We start from the raw sequence: 14,531 nt of genomic DNA on the forward strand, positions 1-14,531 counted from the left end.
ATGGAGCCGGCTCCTCTCATCCTCCTCCTCGGCTTGCTGTGGGGCTGCAGCGGTGAGTGCTGCGGCGGCCAAGAGCCGTCCCGATCCCTTACCCCAGCGCTGCCCGCTGCTCTCTCTGCTTCTCCGTATGGCACCACGGGCCAACGCAGCCCCAGGATCTCCCCGGCGGCTGTCACGTCCCACGTGTGCCACATTTACAGCGTTCCTCGTCCTGGTGCCGCAGCCCAGTGCTCAGAGCCGCGGAGCGCGTGCCTCTCCGGGATCGGCTCTCCCGCTGCCAGAAGAGCAGCGGTGCTGGTGAAGGATGAGAACTGGGGGGAAGGGGCATTTGGGCTCATTTCCCCATGAAATGGCTGGAAAATCTCAGTGATAAATGGAGATGGATCAAGCAGCAAAGCCTGCGATGGGGCAGACGCGGGCTGGCAGTCGCCACAGGCGCGTTGGCTCCGTGGTGCTCCCAACGCCTGGTTTCGACGAGCGGCTGTCCCAGTATAAGGGCATGGCGGGGGCCTTCCTCGGCCATCCCTAACGAGCAGTCGCTAACGAGCAGTGCCCCCCCTGCCATAGTGATGGGGATGGAGCTTCTGCGGTGCCTGAGCGTGACTGTGCGCTTCTCAGCAAAGCGGGGAACCAGCACCCTGTTTGCCTTGTAAACAACTGGGTTCTGGTGATTGTCCCCGTTCCTAAACCCCACGTTTTTCCTCCTTCCTCCACCCAGGGCGACCCACTAACAAGCTGGTGGTGATGCCGCAGCAGCCGGTGGTGCGGTACGGGGGCTCGACGCAGCTGAACTGCTCCCTGGACTGCGTGGGGGGCACAGTGCAGTGGAAGGGGCTGGACACCAACCTGGGGAGCATCACCTCCTTCCCCACCCACAGCATCCTGCACGTCAGCAGCGCCGTGGTCGCCATGGAGGGCACCAAGGTCTGCCAGGGAACCTGCCACGGGAAGCACTACCAGCAAACTGCCTACTTGAATGTCTACGGTAAGCATCCCCCAGCCCGTGCCTCACCACCTCCCCGGCAAAGTCCTGCCTCCCCTGGGGGCAGCCCACTCCCTCCTGGGCAGAGATGCCAAAAATCAGTGTTTGATGCTGCAATTCCCCCCCCTCAGCCCTCCCGGATACGCTGCAGCTGGACGCAGACCCCCCCGCCCTGGAGCCAGGGCAGCCCACCAGCCTGCGCTGCTCGGCCCAGCAGGTCTACCCGTGCAGAGGGCTGGTGCTCACCTGGTACCGGGGGGACCAGGCACTGGATGGGGTGGATTTCAACATCGTGGAGACCGACGAGGAGCTGTCTGACATCGTGTCCACGCTGCCAGTGGCTGGGAAGGATGTGGTAGAAGGGGTGGAGTTCAGGTGCGAGGTGACGCTGAGCATCGGGCAGGAGACCTTCACCCGGGTGGCATCTGTGGCGGCAAGCGCTAGGGGTGAGTGCCAGGGTGGGAGCTGGGGTCCCGGGACCACACACTGCCCCATCCGCCAGAACCGGCCCCCACTGCCCTGTGCTGCTTGAAATAGCTTTGCTGGAACAGGAGCAACCCCCATTTCTGCGCCGCTCTGCCAATCTCCCGTCCCCATCCCTGTCCCCGTCCCTGCCGCTGTGCTGCTCCTGCTCCCTGCCCGGGGCCGGCATGTTTCTGGGGTGGAGGAGGAGGAGGCCATTGGGGGCTGTCACCCCATGGGGATAACGCATGCCAGAGAGGCCCCATCCTGGATCCTAGCCGTGACGAGACCACCTGTGACCTGCTGTGTTTGCAGCTCTGACGGAGCAGCCGGTGGCCACGGCCACCTCCACAGGGAGCCCCTGGACAGCGGTGGCTACAACAGAGAGCCCCAGGACAGCCAGGCCTGTGACCACCACAGCACTGCCCCCAGAGCCAAGTGTTCCCACACATGACCCCAGCACAGCCCTGACCACCACGGCGCAGGAGCCCAGTGCTGAGACCATCCTAGAGCTGGCTGCTGCCACCGAACGCCCCTCCACAGAGCGCCCTGCTCCCCGGGACCTCGTCACAGGCAGTCCCACGGCACATCTGGCCACCACCATGCTCCCCAGCTCCGGCACTGTGAGCCCCACAACTGAGGCTCAGGGGACAGCTGCAGACAGCTCTGCCCCGGCGGAGAAGGGGACAGGGCTGTCCGTGGGGACAGTGCCCGTCTGCAGCCTGCAGATTTGGTCGCTGCCTCCCAACGGGACGCGGGGCAGGGCCCTGCGCATCGAGTGCCATGCCCGGTGCACAGGGAACGCCACCGTCCGCTGGCTGCAGACCCCCGTGGCCCTCTCGCAGTACCGGGAGGAGGTGGCGGGCAGCAGCTCCACGCTGCGGCTGGACCATGCCGAGGCGCAGCACCAGGGCCACTATCAGTGCATCCTCCTCGGCCACCGCTCCCAGGTGGTCAGTCTGCAGCTGACGGTCTCAGACGGTGAGTGGTGGTCTGCAGCCCCCTCTCCTGTACCCCCCATCGCTTGGGCTTGGGCTGCAGCGATTTATGTCAATGCCGCGTTTGGTGCTCACCCCTCGGTATTTGCTGGCGTGGGCAGAGTCTGTTTGCGATTACACATCCTTCTGGTGTCTCTGCAGATACGGTCAGCACGGGCCCTGCCATCGCTGCGGGGACGACGTTCTCACTGTTGGGGCTGATCCTGACCGGCGTCATGTCTCATCGCCTGTGGAAACGATTCAGATCTCAGTACGAGCTGTCCTAGGAGCAGGAGCTGCCAACAGATGCCCACAGCCCTCTGGACCCCGCTGCTGTCGCCCTTTCTGCTGCCGGCCTCGCCTGGCCCCAGGACGACGAGCAGCCGCTGAAGCCCGGCTGCCCTGATGGCAGCAGGGGCCGGTGGAGCTGGTGGGGTGTGGGACGCTGCTGTGACACCTGAGAGAAGAGCAGCCCCCGTCCCAGGACAAGCACTCCAGGACCCAGAGACCTGCAAGCTGACACTGCTTTTGAAAGCTTCATCCATGCCTGAGGCTGCTGCTGCCCGGGATGCCGGGGGGCTTGTGAGGGGCCGTGCTGCCCTGGGGACCTCCAAGCACCGGGAACTGCTTGGCTCCTGGGTGCGAGTGCCGCGGGAGAGGGGAGCCTGGGGCTGCCCTCGGGACACCCTGAGAAGGGGAGGCTGGAAGGGAGACGAGCAGAGATGTCCGCGGTGGCAGGGGGACAGGGACAGTCGCGGGGCCGGATCATGTTGGGCCGCTACTGAGGGGGGGACGGCTGTAGGGGCTTCTGGCACCGACGGGGGTGGGTGGGAGAGCGATGGCCGATTGTCTGTCACGACAGAGGAGGGTGTGCACATCCCCCGGGCATGGGCGGAGGGGAGCGGGGCCTCGGCCCGTGGCGTGGGGTGCTCCAATAAAGTGTTTTTGTTGGAACCATGTGTCAGTGGCTTTTTGCCAGGCTGGGGTGGCCCCATGGCTACTCACCAGGCCTTCAACCCTCATCGACACCGGCCCTGCAGCCCCTCACTGTCACCAGGCCTTCACAAGCACCGGGCCCTCACCGGCCCTGCAGCCCCTCACTGTCACCAGGCCCTCACAAGCACCGGGCCCTCACCGGCCCTGCAGCCCCTCACCGGGCCCTCAACCCACACCGGCACCGGGCTTTGCGGCCCCTCACCCCTCACCGGCTTCGGCCCCGGCCCCGCGGGAGGCCCCGGGCGCGGGGCGGGTCCCCGGGCAGCGTCCGAAGCGACGGCCGGTCGCCAAGGGCGGGGCACCTGCCCGGAGTAGGCATGGCGGCCGCCGCGTTCCAGCCGCCAGGGCGGCTCCCTTGCCCACACGCAAGATGGCGGCCCGCGGCCTCGCCCAATGGCGACGCCCCAGGGGGCGGTGCGCTACCCCGCCGATTGGCTGCCAGTCTGCAAGATGGCGGCTCGGGAAGTTCCGTCCCCGGCCGAAGGGCGGTACAAGATGGCCGGAAGCGGCCTTCGCCGCCCGCAGCCAAGATGGCGGCGTACGAGAAGCGGCGGGCGGCCCCCGCTCCGGCCCCGGCGGCGGGCAGCGGGCCGGCGGAGCCGGGCCAGGCGGCGGCCGGCGAGCTGGGGAGCGAGGCGGAGTTCCTGCTGCGGGCCGGCGTCACCGCCATGGTGCGGGAAGCGTTGCTGAAGGTGCTGGAGGCGCGGCCCGAGGAGCCCGTCTCCTTCCTGGCCGACTACTTCGAGCGGCTGGTGCCGGGCAGCCCCGGCGCGGCGGGGGAGGCCGCCGCCGAGCTACCGGGGCCGCCGCAGCGCCTGGCTCGGGCGCTGTGGTACGTGCGCCTGGCTCACCACTCTTACAGGTGCGGGCGGCGGCGGACTACAGCTCCCGGCGTGCCCCGCGGCGGCGGCGGCCTTCCCGGGGCGCGGGCAGCGCCCGGGGCACGCCGGGAGCTGTAGTGCGGGGCGGGGGGGGGCTGGCGGTGGGAGGCCGCGCCTCTGTCTGTGTGCCGTGTCGCGACAGGACGGCCTTCGACAGCAACGCCGGCGCGGCCTACGAGGTGCTGGGGGCCGGCGGGCGGCGGCGGAAGGCGGGCGTGGACGGGCGGCTGTACAGTGAGCTGCTGCGGCGCATCTGCCAGCACGGGGGAGCGCCGGCGGAGGCGGCGGCCGCGCTGCTGGGCCGCGTGCGCTGCCGCGACCACGAAGCCGTGCCCTTCGACGTCTTCCGCTACGGCGTCCTCACCTGCTTCGTGCTGCTGGAGTTTGCCGCCAAGGCGGACGCGCTCTTCGGCGTCCTAGATGGCGGCTCGGGCACCGCTGACGGGCGGGTGTGCCAGGCCGTGCTGCGGGCGCTGGAGGATGCCCTGGGCATCGGCCACGTTGCTCTGCCCGGCCGCTACCTGGAGGCCGGCTCCAGGCTGGGGCCGGACGGCCTGGCCCTGGCCATGGACCGGGCGCTGCAGGAGAGGAAGCTCGGCAGCTCCATGAGCCGGGAGGAGTTCCTGAAGAAAGCCACCGCCTTGTTCGTCGCAAAAGTGAAGCCCGTGGAGTAAGGCCTGGGCGGGAGCAACGCGGACTGCGCCTGCTCTGGCCTCCGCGGCAGCTCCGCACGGAGCCGCTCCCGTGAAGCGGCGCCGGGCCCAGCGCTGAGCTGGATGGCGGGCGCGGGGGCGGCCGGGCACTGCCTGATGAGATTCCCCATTGCCACGCTCCCGCCCTGGATCGAGCCGATGGGTGCCCGGCCCCTCCAGTGCTGGATCCCTCCCTCCCTGCTGTGCTGCTCCCAGCTGCGGCTCCTGCGATCCGGCTGCTGTTCGTTAGTAAATCTTTTTTAGGCATTAATGTGGGACTTGCAAGGAGGCCGGTAAGCTGTAGGGCAGCATTAGTCATTACAAATGAGCCAGAATGAAGTAAATGTGGGGCTGGACCTCCAGATATCCTGCAGTTGCGTCCTAGCCCCGGGGCAATGTCATGTCATGCAGTTTCAGCGGGGCACTTTGTTTCTGTTTTTGGGTTTGTTTCACACCTACCTGTGAAGTGGGGGGCGATGCTTACCTACCCCCGGCTGTCAGGATTCAGTAAAGCATCATTTTATTCAGCAAAATGTTTTAAACGCACAGCAGATGAGAAACGGCTGGCTGGAAAGGAAACCTCCCCGGGAAGGGCTGGGAGCCAGAGGGGTTCTGCCTCTGCCGGCAGCCGAGCTGTGGGGCGATGAGCTGTCCCTGCTGCCCCCTCGCTCGGCGCTTACCCAACCGCCTCTGCCCGCTGCCGGCCGGGCTCTGAACATCAAAGCTCGTTCCTGAGCGATGACTTCTCAGGCGAAGCTGCAGGGCACTACGGATTCGAGAGCGATTTGGGACGCGGAGCACTGGATCAAGACGAGACAAGCCCCCTTCCCTGAGGTCATCCTTGGCTTTTGAACAGAGCTGCATGTTGAACCGTGTGTTATTTATTTGAACTTGTCGGTTTTAATTATTTATACTGCGCAATTATTGGTTTACTGTGAGACATTAAAGCTTTTTATTATTTTTTAGTGTCCAATTTCTTTACTGCCTGGCAGCACTTTGTGCCGGGATGAACCGCAGCCGCACTTGGATCCTTGGGGCAGTTTCTCTCTCCGGGGGCCGACGTGGGCAGCCCACAGCAGCCTGTAGGAGCCTGCCCGGCCGGAGGCAGGGGAATGCGGAGCCCTTGGGAGTTACTAACAAACAAACAAAAAATAATAAGAGGAGCCGGGAGATGCCATTCGTGCTTGGGGATGTTTGTTGTGTTTTGCTGAGCGGATGTTTTGGTGCCTGGGGGTGGGAGGGCGAGGCCGCAGGCGGTGGCTGCTAAACAAAGTGCAGGTGACGGGATGTGACAGGTGGGGAGGTGGGAACCCGCGACGCCGGAGACCTGCCCCGCCGGGCCCTGCCCCGGCTTCCCCTTCAGGCCTGCGAACCCCCGTGCGGCCTTATACGGGCGCAGCGGCTGCTGGGCGCTCCCTCCCGGCTGACCTGGGCAGGCGTAAAACGCTTCACAGATGCCAAACGCTGCTTCGAAGCGGCGCGGCCGCATCCGAGCCCCGGAGCGGGATTCGGCGTCGGTCGCGGTGCTGAGGGTGTCCCGGGGCCTGGCAGGAGCCCGGGGGGCAGCGGCGGTCTCTGAGGCGGCCCCAGCCGGGCAGGAGAACCGGCCGCGAGGGGGCGGCAGCAGCGAGACGCGGCCGGACTGGGCCACCACCATTGCGGCCTGAGGCACCGGGCACCCGCCGCACCGCGGGGGCTGCCGGGAAGGAGCCCCGCCCCCCCGGTCCGGTGCTGCGCTCTGATAGGCTGACAGCGCCTGGGGGGAGGATCCCTCCCTTTGCACCGCCCCTCCGCGAGCCGCCGGTGCGCTCTGATAGGTCAACAGCGCCCGAGGAGGGGAGCCCTCATCTTGCCCCGCCCACTCACACCGGGATTGCGCTCTGATAGGCCGTTAGCACCCAGGGGGAGGAGCACTCTCCCTGCCCCCGCCCCCTCACGCCGTAAGTACGCTCTGATAGGCCGATCGCGCCCGGGAGGAGGAGCCCTCTCCCTGCCCCACCCCCCCGCAGGCCGGCGGTGCGCTCTGATAGGCCGACATCGACTGAGGGGAGGAGCCTGAGATGGCCCCGCCCCTCGCGGGCGGACTACACCTCCCGGCGTGCCGCGCGCGGCTGCGCTCGCAGCAGCTTCGTAGCAGCAGCGCCGGCTCCGCCGCCCCCGCCCCGCCGCTGCGACTACGCCAGTCCCCGGCTCCGCTCGCGGCCTACCCCGCTCCTCGGCATGGCGCGGCCCCTCGTGCCCAGCTCGCAGAAGGCACTGCTGCTGGAGCTGAAAGGGCTGCAGGAGGAGCCCGTGGAAGGGTTCCGGGTCAACCTGGTGGACGAGGGGGACCTCTACAACTGGGAGGTGGCCATCTTTGGCCCCCCGAACACCTACTATGAGGGCGGGTACTTCAAGGTGAGGGGTTGGGGGCGGCAGGGGGGCGTGCGGGGTCGAGAGGACCGAGGTCTGGAGGAGGCGGAGCTCTGGTGGCGGGGGGGGGGGAGGGGGGGGCAGTGGGTCGGGGGGTCTGGGTGGTGAGGTGTGGGGTGGGAGACGGGGCTTAACGGGGGTGAAGGCCTCGTGTGGGGTGTTGGGGGATGCGCTGGGGGGAGGGTGGCTTGGGAAGGGGTTTTGGAAGGGAGGGAGAGTAGGGGGACGCTGGGAGGGGGCTGTGGGGCGAGAGGGAGGGGGTCGCGAGTGTCCGGTTGAGGTGGGCGCCGGGGCAGCGTGACAGGGTGCTCCCGGGCTTGAGAGGTGCTGAGAGGCGGGTCTGTGGCTGGGCACCATGGGGCGTTGGGGTTCGGGAGTTGGGGGGCCCTGGGCTGCTGCCAGGGTGAGGGGGCGAGCCCGCCTGCTGCCAAACTGGGTAAGGATTCCCTGTGCTGGAAGGGGGATTTGGCCCCCCCAAGGGGCTCTGCCTCCTTCTCCCGGTCTGTGGGTGCCAGAGCTCGGGGCTGCTTCTCTTCCCCCTCTCCTGGATTGGGTCGGAGGCATCGCCACAGAACCAGAGGGAAGAGACAAAGGACTCTCCCGGCTCAGGCCGAGCTGGGTGGGGAGCGGGTGTCGCGGGTTTGTTTGGGGTTTGAGCTGGGGAGAAGACGTGCGCGGCCGGCCTGTGCAGTCCCTATCCGGAGGATGTGTATGCGCTCTTCCCAGGTGTTGTGCAACCTGCCTAGCTGTTTTCTTCCTCTTTTCTCTTCCTCCCTCCTCCACTGTGAGCTCTCTGGCTTCATCCTGTCGCTGGCAGGGTGGGGATGCGCCCCGGGGTGAGTCACCCCGAGGGTCAGCTGTGCCCGACAACCTGGGAGGCTTGTTTTTCCCGTGGTGGGGCGGCGGCAGCAAGCCTGATGCTTCCGAGGCAGGTTTTATCTCTTCACTGGAATTGCGTCTTTTTCTGTAGCCTCTTTCGGCCCTCGGCAGGAGGCTCTTTGAACTCTCACCCTCTCACCAGCTCATGCCACTGTTTTGTGCCTGAGAGCTCCCGGTGTCAGCGATGTTTGGTGGCAGTAGGTGAGACTTTCTGTGTAAGAGGAGAGCGAAGGGGCCGAGTCCTCTTCCAGCTCATGGTAACATCCCCCTGTTCCTGTGCGGCAAAGCAGGACTGCTTTCCGAGCCCCCTTTGGCATCGTTTCGCCTCTGGCTGGTTTTGTTCTGATTCCCTCGGGTACAACAAAGGGGATTATTCTGTGGAGTTCAGCTGTTTGGCCGGAGCCCAGCGCAGGGCTGCGTGTTGCTGTGTGCGTGTGCTCTACCCTGGGCTGCCCCGAAGCTCCACGCAGACACAAAACGCGTCCATCCCCAGCCGCCGCCATGCTTTTCCTTCTTTCCACCCCTTGTCCCGTGCCGCAGAGCGGTCAGACAAAGGGACAGCCTGGAAGGCAAGACGGTAACGTGTGTAGGGATGGCCCTGCTGCGATCGGGGGCTCCTTGGGCTCACCGTAAGATCAGCGTGTGCCGGGCACGGATCCTGGCGGGGTTCGGGGAGCAGAACCCAGGATGGAGCCGGGGTTGGGCGCTGGGGAGGAGGACAGATGTCTCTCTGCCTTCTACGCTAATCTTTTAACGGCTGTTCGCTGACGGCTGGGTTTGGCAGCGTTGCCTATTGTCGGGGCTGTAATTCCAGAAGCATCCGAAGCCACGCTTGCAGTTGCCCTCCTGAACGGGGCCCGTGCCGGGCTCGTTCCATGGGTGAAGAGTGATCCTGGGTCGAAGTCGGGGTCGTCGGTTGGGTCATTGGCTTCATGGATCCAATGCCTAAATTCTCGTGTACGTGAACTGAGGGAGCAAAAGTGTTCAGGGATTTGTTGTGTGTTTTAAATCCTCAGCGTTTTGTTCGTTTATTGCCTTCTGGCCCTTTGCTTTTTTTGGGAGCTGAATCTCCATCTGGAAGTTTCCTTCCAGAGCCTGGAAACACCCAAAAACTGGAACAGTCACCGTGGGTTGTGTGGAGGGGGGGGAGAATCTGCCCCCGTCCTCCTGGGGTGCCTGGCGCCGGTGGGCTGGGACAGCCGCTCTCTGGGAGGATGAGGGTGTTGCTGTGCGTCTCTGTGCCGCCCCAGCCTTCGCCCTCGGGGGCCGACAGCGGGCCCGGCTCTTTGGCCTGCCTCAATCCCTTGTTTTTTTGCGGCCCGTGCCCGCAGGAACGCCAGCGGTGGGACAGTCGTCTCCGCTGGCGCTGGAGACTGCGGCGTGATCTTCATGTGCTTTTATTTTTAGCCCCTGAGCTACGCGCTGCGGCCAGTTTTGACTTGGTCTCTTTTTTTTTTTTTTTTCCCCCCCTCAGTGTTGACGGGCTATTTTTAGAGATTCGGTGTGTTAATCGGAGCACCGAGCACCCGATGCTTCCTTCCCCCTGAGCTCTGAAGGGTAAACAGCCTTTCCTCTGGTGGCGCGGCCACGGCGTGTCCCCGGCAGCTGGACCAGGGATGATGCCAGACTCACAGTCTGGCTCCAAGTGCCCAAGTGCTGCTCGGTTTATTCGGGCGAGTGGCCCCCAGCCCTGCATGCCACCCTGCAGCCCCCAGGCCCCCATCCCAGAGCAGCCAGTCCTCGGTGTCACACAATCACAGAATGTTGGGGTTGGAAGGGACCTCTGGAGACCATCTCCTCCAGCCCCCGGCCACAGCAGGGTCACCCACAGCAGGTGGCACAGGAACGCGTCCAGGCGGGGTTGGGATGTCTCCAGAGACGGAGACTCCCCCACCTCTCTGGGCAGCCTGTGCCAGGGCTCTGCCACCCTCACAGCAAAGAAGTTCCTCCTCGTCTTGAGATGGAACTTCCCATGGGCAAGTTTGTGCCCGTTACCCCTTGTCCTGTCCCCGGGCACCACTGAGAAGAGCCTGGCCCCATCCTCCTGACACCCCCCCTTTCAGTATTTATCAGCGTTGATAAGATCTAAAGATCTAAGACTAAAAAGCCCCAAATCCCTCAGCCTTTCCTCCTCAGAGAGGTGTTCCAGTGCCCTCAGCATCTTGGCAGCCCTTTGCTGTCCCCTCTCCAGCAGTTCCCTGTCCTTCTGGAACCGGGGAGCCCAGATCTGGACCCAGCGCTCCAGCTGGGGCCTCCCCAGGGCAGAGCAGAGGGGGAGGATGACCTCCCTCCACCTGCTGGCCACGCTCTTCTTGATGTCATCACCCTGTGCCATGGGAGTGGGCAATGAGCGTGTGAGGCACGTGCTGGACCGACACCGCCAGCTCCTGCTGCCTCCCTCCGTGTCGGAGAGCACCGAGATGGCACGGGTGGGCCCCAGTTATGGGGCAGGATGGTGGTGAAGGAGCTGCCGCAGTGGCAGGGTGGCTGTGCTGCCAGCGTCCTGCTGGTGGGGGCTCTGCCTCGGCGGGAGCACAGCTGGACTTGGCAGAGGTTCCTTTTCCCTGCTGGTGTCGGGAGACCGGTGGTTTCCTTCCCTTCCTTCTCACGAGCTGATGCTGACTTCTCCTTATTGTTTCCTTGCAGGCTCGTCTCCGGTTTCCCATCGACTACCCCTATTCTCCTCCTGCCTTTAGGTTCTTAACCAAAATGTGGCACCCCAACATCTACGAGGTAGGTCGCCTGGGGCAGCGTGGGGTGTCTTGGTGAGGCAGGCGAGCACGTGTCCGTCTGTCGCGACGACACGGGATGAAAATGCCAGCCTTTGTCACAAGCATGGCATTGGCAACCGTGTGCCTTTGGTCTTTAGTGCCTGGCACTGGAAATGCAGCTAACGAGCTTACGGCAGCCTGTCTCCAGCCCTGGAGCTGGTTCCAGGTCAGCCAGGCTTGAAGGTTCCCACGCTGGGCGAGCGGGGACATCGTGCTGAAGCCAAGGGTGGACGCGGAGCGAGCGCCGCGTGTGGCCCCAGCGAGGGGGTGGGTGGGTGGCTGCCTGGGGGTGCGCGGGGTCGGGCTGTGTCGGGCGGGCAGCGGGAGGGCTGCGGTAGGTGGTTGGGGAGCCCCGTCTGTACCGTGCCGGCCATCGCAGGGTATTTATCCAAGGCTGCAGGCAGCGCAGCAGGGACCTTCCCAGGGGCTGATGGAACAGGCTGGGGTTGAGAAGTGAAGAGCAAACGCTGGGACACAGGACTGAGCTGCTTCTGGAGTGTGCACGGGGCAGCAACTCCTAAGGATCCCGTTTCGCTTGTGCTTTCAGACCGGCGACGTCTGCATCTCCATCCTCCACCCGCCGGTGGACGACCCGCAGAGCGGGGAGCTGCCGTCCGAGCGGTGGAACCCCACGCAGAATGTGCGGTAAGGGCTGTGCGGGAGCGAGCTGTGGGCAGGGATGGGAAAGCGGGGAGGTGGGGATTGCCTTCCGCTCCGGAAGCCTGCGGGAGATGTGGGGATGAACAACCTCAAGACTGAGAGAGCTGGGGTTGTTCAGCCTGGAGAAGAGAAGGCTCCGGGGAGACCTTATAGCAGCCTTCCAGTGCCTGAAGGGGGCCTACAAGAAAGCTGGGGAGGGGCTGTTTGCAAGGGCATGGAGCCACAGGATGAGGGACAATGGTTTAAACTAGAGCAGGGCAGGGTTAGATCAGCCATGAGGAAGAAGTTCTTTACACGGAGGGTGGTGAGACACTGGCCCAGGTTGCCCAGAGAGGGGGTGGAGGCCCCATCCCTGGAGACATTCAAGGCCAGGCTGGATGAGGCTCTGAGCGACCTGATCTAGTTCAAGCTGTCCCTGCTCAGTGCAGGGGGTTGGATGGGATGGCCTTGAGAGGTCCCTTCCGACCCAACACCTTCTATGATTCTATGCCTGGAGGCTGTTGAAAGCCACTCGGGCTGGGTGCTTTGCTGAGGAAGAGTTAGAGCTTGCGTGGGACGTGCGTGAGCCCGACAGCCCGTGCACTGCTGTCTCCTGCCCGGCCTGCTCAGCTTCGCCAAGATCCACCTCGCTGGTGGGGCAGCACCAGACTCTCCTGACCCACGGAACGTGGCAGCACTGCCAGACCCGCCTCGGCCCTTACCTGCTCGCTTTTATTGATTGCCAGGACCATTCTCCTGAGCGTGATCTCGCTGCTGAATGAACCCAACACGTTTTCTCCGGCCAACGTGGACGCCTCCGTGATGTACCGCAAGTGGAAGGAGAGCAAAGGGAAGGACCGGGAGTACACCGACATCATCAGGTGTGTGCCGAGCTGAGGCCGGGCCCGCAGCGCTGTGCGACTCTCGGGAGGACGTACTGGGAGATGCGACCCTGTAGGACACCGGGGATGGCAGGATCTCGAGGGCACATCCTGCCCTGCTGAGTCCCGTCTGCAGGCTGGTAGGAGGGAAGGATTCTGGCTCCCGGTGTGGCTTTTGGGAGAAGCTGGGCTGGGTTATGTGCCCAACTTTGCTCTCAGCCCTCGCCCTTTTTGGCTCCAGAGCTGAGGATCTGGGTTTGTAGCAGACACGGTGCCAGCACGGCCTTGCTGTCGGGGCTGTCTCAGGGGACCGGCACAGGAAGGTCCTGAGCTGCGGACTGGCCAGCCCCGGCGTGGCAAGGAGGCCCTTGGGGCGAGGGCACGTCAGGGTGCAGCCACATTTGCTCCGTGTTTGCTCCCTCCCCTGCCCTTTCACCGCTCTTGTGTGGGTGAGCGACCCGTGAGAGGGGAAGGGCCGTGTCACCGGGTGTCTCCCCGGGCTGAGCCGCATGCGGTGACGTTGGGGTGCTGTGCAAAGCTCCGTCCTCACCCCCCACTTCTCGCCCCCCAGGAAGCAAGTCTTGGGCACGAAGGTGGACGCTGAGCGGGATGGCGTGAAGGTCCCCACCACGCTGGCAGAGTACTGCGTGAAGACCAAGACTCCGGCCCCAGATGAGGGCTCGGACCTCTTCTATGATGACTATTACGAGGACGATGAGATGGAAGAGGAAGCAGAAAGCTGTTATGGTGATGAGGATGACTCCGGCAACGAGGAATCTTGATGGCCCTCTGGCATTGCAAAACTTCTACTTACTATAAACTATGGAATTTTACCTCAGCTAGGACAAACTGGTTTGAATTTAGGATCTGTCAGCCCCGAAATTAACTCTCTACCTCGCAGGGAGACTGTTCTGCTGTTGCGAAGGAAATCCCACCACTGTCTTTGTAGAAAAAGCAAAAAAAAAAACCAACCCTATTTTATAAACTCGCTGGGTGAGGGGCGGGTGGGGAGGGGGAAGTCACGTTGGGGCGTTCACGAATCCGCAGAAACCCGGGAGCTGGTGGCTCTGGCTGGGTGAGGAGTGGCGGCAAAACCTGGTGGGGGCTGCCCCACGTTGAGCCCCGTGTTGCCGGGGAGCGGCTGGGGGAGGCTGCGGAGCCGGTGAGTGGTGGCTTTCGGGGGGGTGGGGGGGTGGCGAAGTGTGTGAGCGTTGTGTAGCTTTCTACAGCCTTGGAGGTGTCGGAGCAGCGAGGGCTGCGGGGTGAGCGCTGCTGTCCCCGGTGGGACCCTCCTGCCATCCCTTCCCGTGATGCCGGCGCCGTGTTCATGGCCGGGATGTCGGGAAGAGCCGGGATGTCAGGCAGGAGGTGCCCGGAGCTGCCTGGCACTGTGGGGCCTGGGGATGGGCTGTTTGTAGTTTTTAACTTAGCTGTGAGGGACGGGGCAGTTCTGAGTCTTTCTGCTTCTGTTTTGTTTTTTTTGTTTTGTTTTGGGTTTTTTGTTTTTTTTTTTTTTTTGGAAACTATTTAATAAAGTACTTCAAGGGAGCGGCTGTGTGGTGCGTGGGTGAGGCTCTGCCCTGCGGAGCCCAGGCTGCAGGGGGGGGGTTCCCTGTCAGCCGTGGGCTGGCTGCTGTCCCGGGGCTGGGGGCTGCAGGGTGGCCTGGGGGCTCGCCGTGACCCTCTTCCCTCCCTCCCCGAACCGGCAGAGCTGCCTTTGGCATGGAAACCATCTCTGCCCTTCCCGGGGAGGGTGCAGCTCTCGCTGCCTCTGCCCGGAGCCGTGGCTGATGCGGTGGGTCTCTGTCTGGGCAGGGGGGTGGGCTCCGTCAAGCCCTCGCATCCCTCCGGCACTGGCGGGGAAGGTGTTTTTCCCCTCCTGCTCCGCCGGGACCAGCCGTGCGGCGCAGACCTGCCCGGGCAGGTGGCTGATGCGTGCCCGGGGCCCTCGTGGCTGCT

At 64.5% G+C, this 14,531-nt stretch overlaps 3 protein-coding genes across 3 annotated transcripts; all 3 read left to right on the forward strand.

Moving 5' to 3' along the window:
- MADCAM1 (mucosal vascular addressin cell adhesion molecule 1) lies at positions 1-2,708 on the forward strand. The gene is made up of 5 exons (XM_074566020.1): positions 1-52; positions 719-985; positions 1,114-1,428; positions 1,760-2,425; positions 2,584-2,708. Exons 1-5 carry the CDS (start codon positions 1-3, stop codon positions 2,706-2,708), a joined length of 1,425 nt encoding a protein of 474 aa, XP_074422121.1.
- Positions 2,709-3,941: 1,233 nt separating this feature from the next.
- Positions 3,942-5,952, forward strand: TPGS1 (tubulin polyglutamylase complex subunit 1). Its single transcript, XM_074565971.1, has 2 exons — positions 3,942-4,279; positions 4,441-5,952. Exons 1-2 carry the CDS (start codon positions 3,948-3,950, stop codon positions 4,970-4,972), a joined length of 864 nt encoding a protein of 287 aa, XP_074422072.1. The 5' UTR covers positions 3,942-3,947; the 3' UTR covers positions 4,973-5,952.
- Positions 5,953-7,075: 1,123 nt separating this feature from the next.
- On the forward strand, positions 7,076-14,120 carry CDC34 (cell division cycle 34, ubiquitin conjugating enzyme). Its single transcript, XM_074565850.1, has 5 exons — positions 7,076-7,387; positions 10,928-11,014; positions 11,600-11,697; positions 12,438-12,572; positions 13,144-14,120. The coding sequence occupies exons 1-5, from the start codon at positions 7,211-7,213 to the stop codon at positions 13,352-13,354; spliced, it is 708 nt and encodes a 235-aa protein (XP_074421951.1). The 5' UTR covers positions 7,076-7,210; the 3' UTR covers positions 13,355-14,120.
- Positions 14,121-14,531: the final 411 nt, after the last annotated feature.

The sequence above is a fragment of the Larus michahellis genome, chromosome 23 (assembly GCF_964199755.1).
Source record: "Larus michahellis chromosome 23, bLarMic1.1, whole genome shotgun sequence".
NCBI classification, from domain to species: domain Eukaryota; kingdom Metazoa; phylum Chordata; class Aves; order Charadriiformes; family Laridae; genus Larus; species Larus michahellis.

Bases quoted from the DNA above. Each gene is read 5' to 3' on its own strand.
- CDC34 (XM_074565850.1), top strand. From the start codon at position 7,211: ATGGCGCGGCCCCTCGTGCCCAGCTCGCAGAAGGCACTGCTGCTGGAG. The intron at 7,388-10,927 runs GTGAGGGGTTGG...GTTTCCTTGCAG, and splicing joins ATGAGGGCGGGTACTTCAAG to GCTCGTCTCCGGTTTCCCAT. The intron at 11,698-12,437 runs GTAAGGGCTGTG...ATTGATTGCCAG, and splicing joins AACCCCACGCAGAATGTGCG to GACCATTCTCCTGAGCGTGA.
- MADCAM1 (XM_074566020.1), top strand. From the start codon at position 1: ATGGAGCCGGCTCCTCTCATCCTCCTCCTCGGCTTGCTGTGGGGCTGC. The intron at 986-1,113 runs GTAAGCATCCCC...CCCCCCCCTCAG, and splicing joins TGCCTACTTGAATGTCTACG to CCCTCCCGGATACGCTGCAG. The intron at 1,429-1,759 runs GTGAGTGCCAGG...CTGTGTTTGCAG, and splicing joins TGTGGCGGCAAGCGCTAGGG to CTCTGACGGAGCAGCCGGTG.
- TPGS1 (XM_074565971.1), top strand. From the start codon at position 3,948: ATGGCGGCGTACGAGAAGCGGCGGGCGGCCCCCGCTCCGGCCCCGGCG. The intron at 4,280-4,440 runs GTGCGGGCGGCG...GTGTCGCGACAG, and splicing joins CTGGCTCACCACTCTTACAG to GACGGCCTTCGACAGCAACG.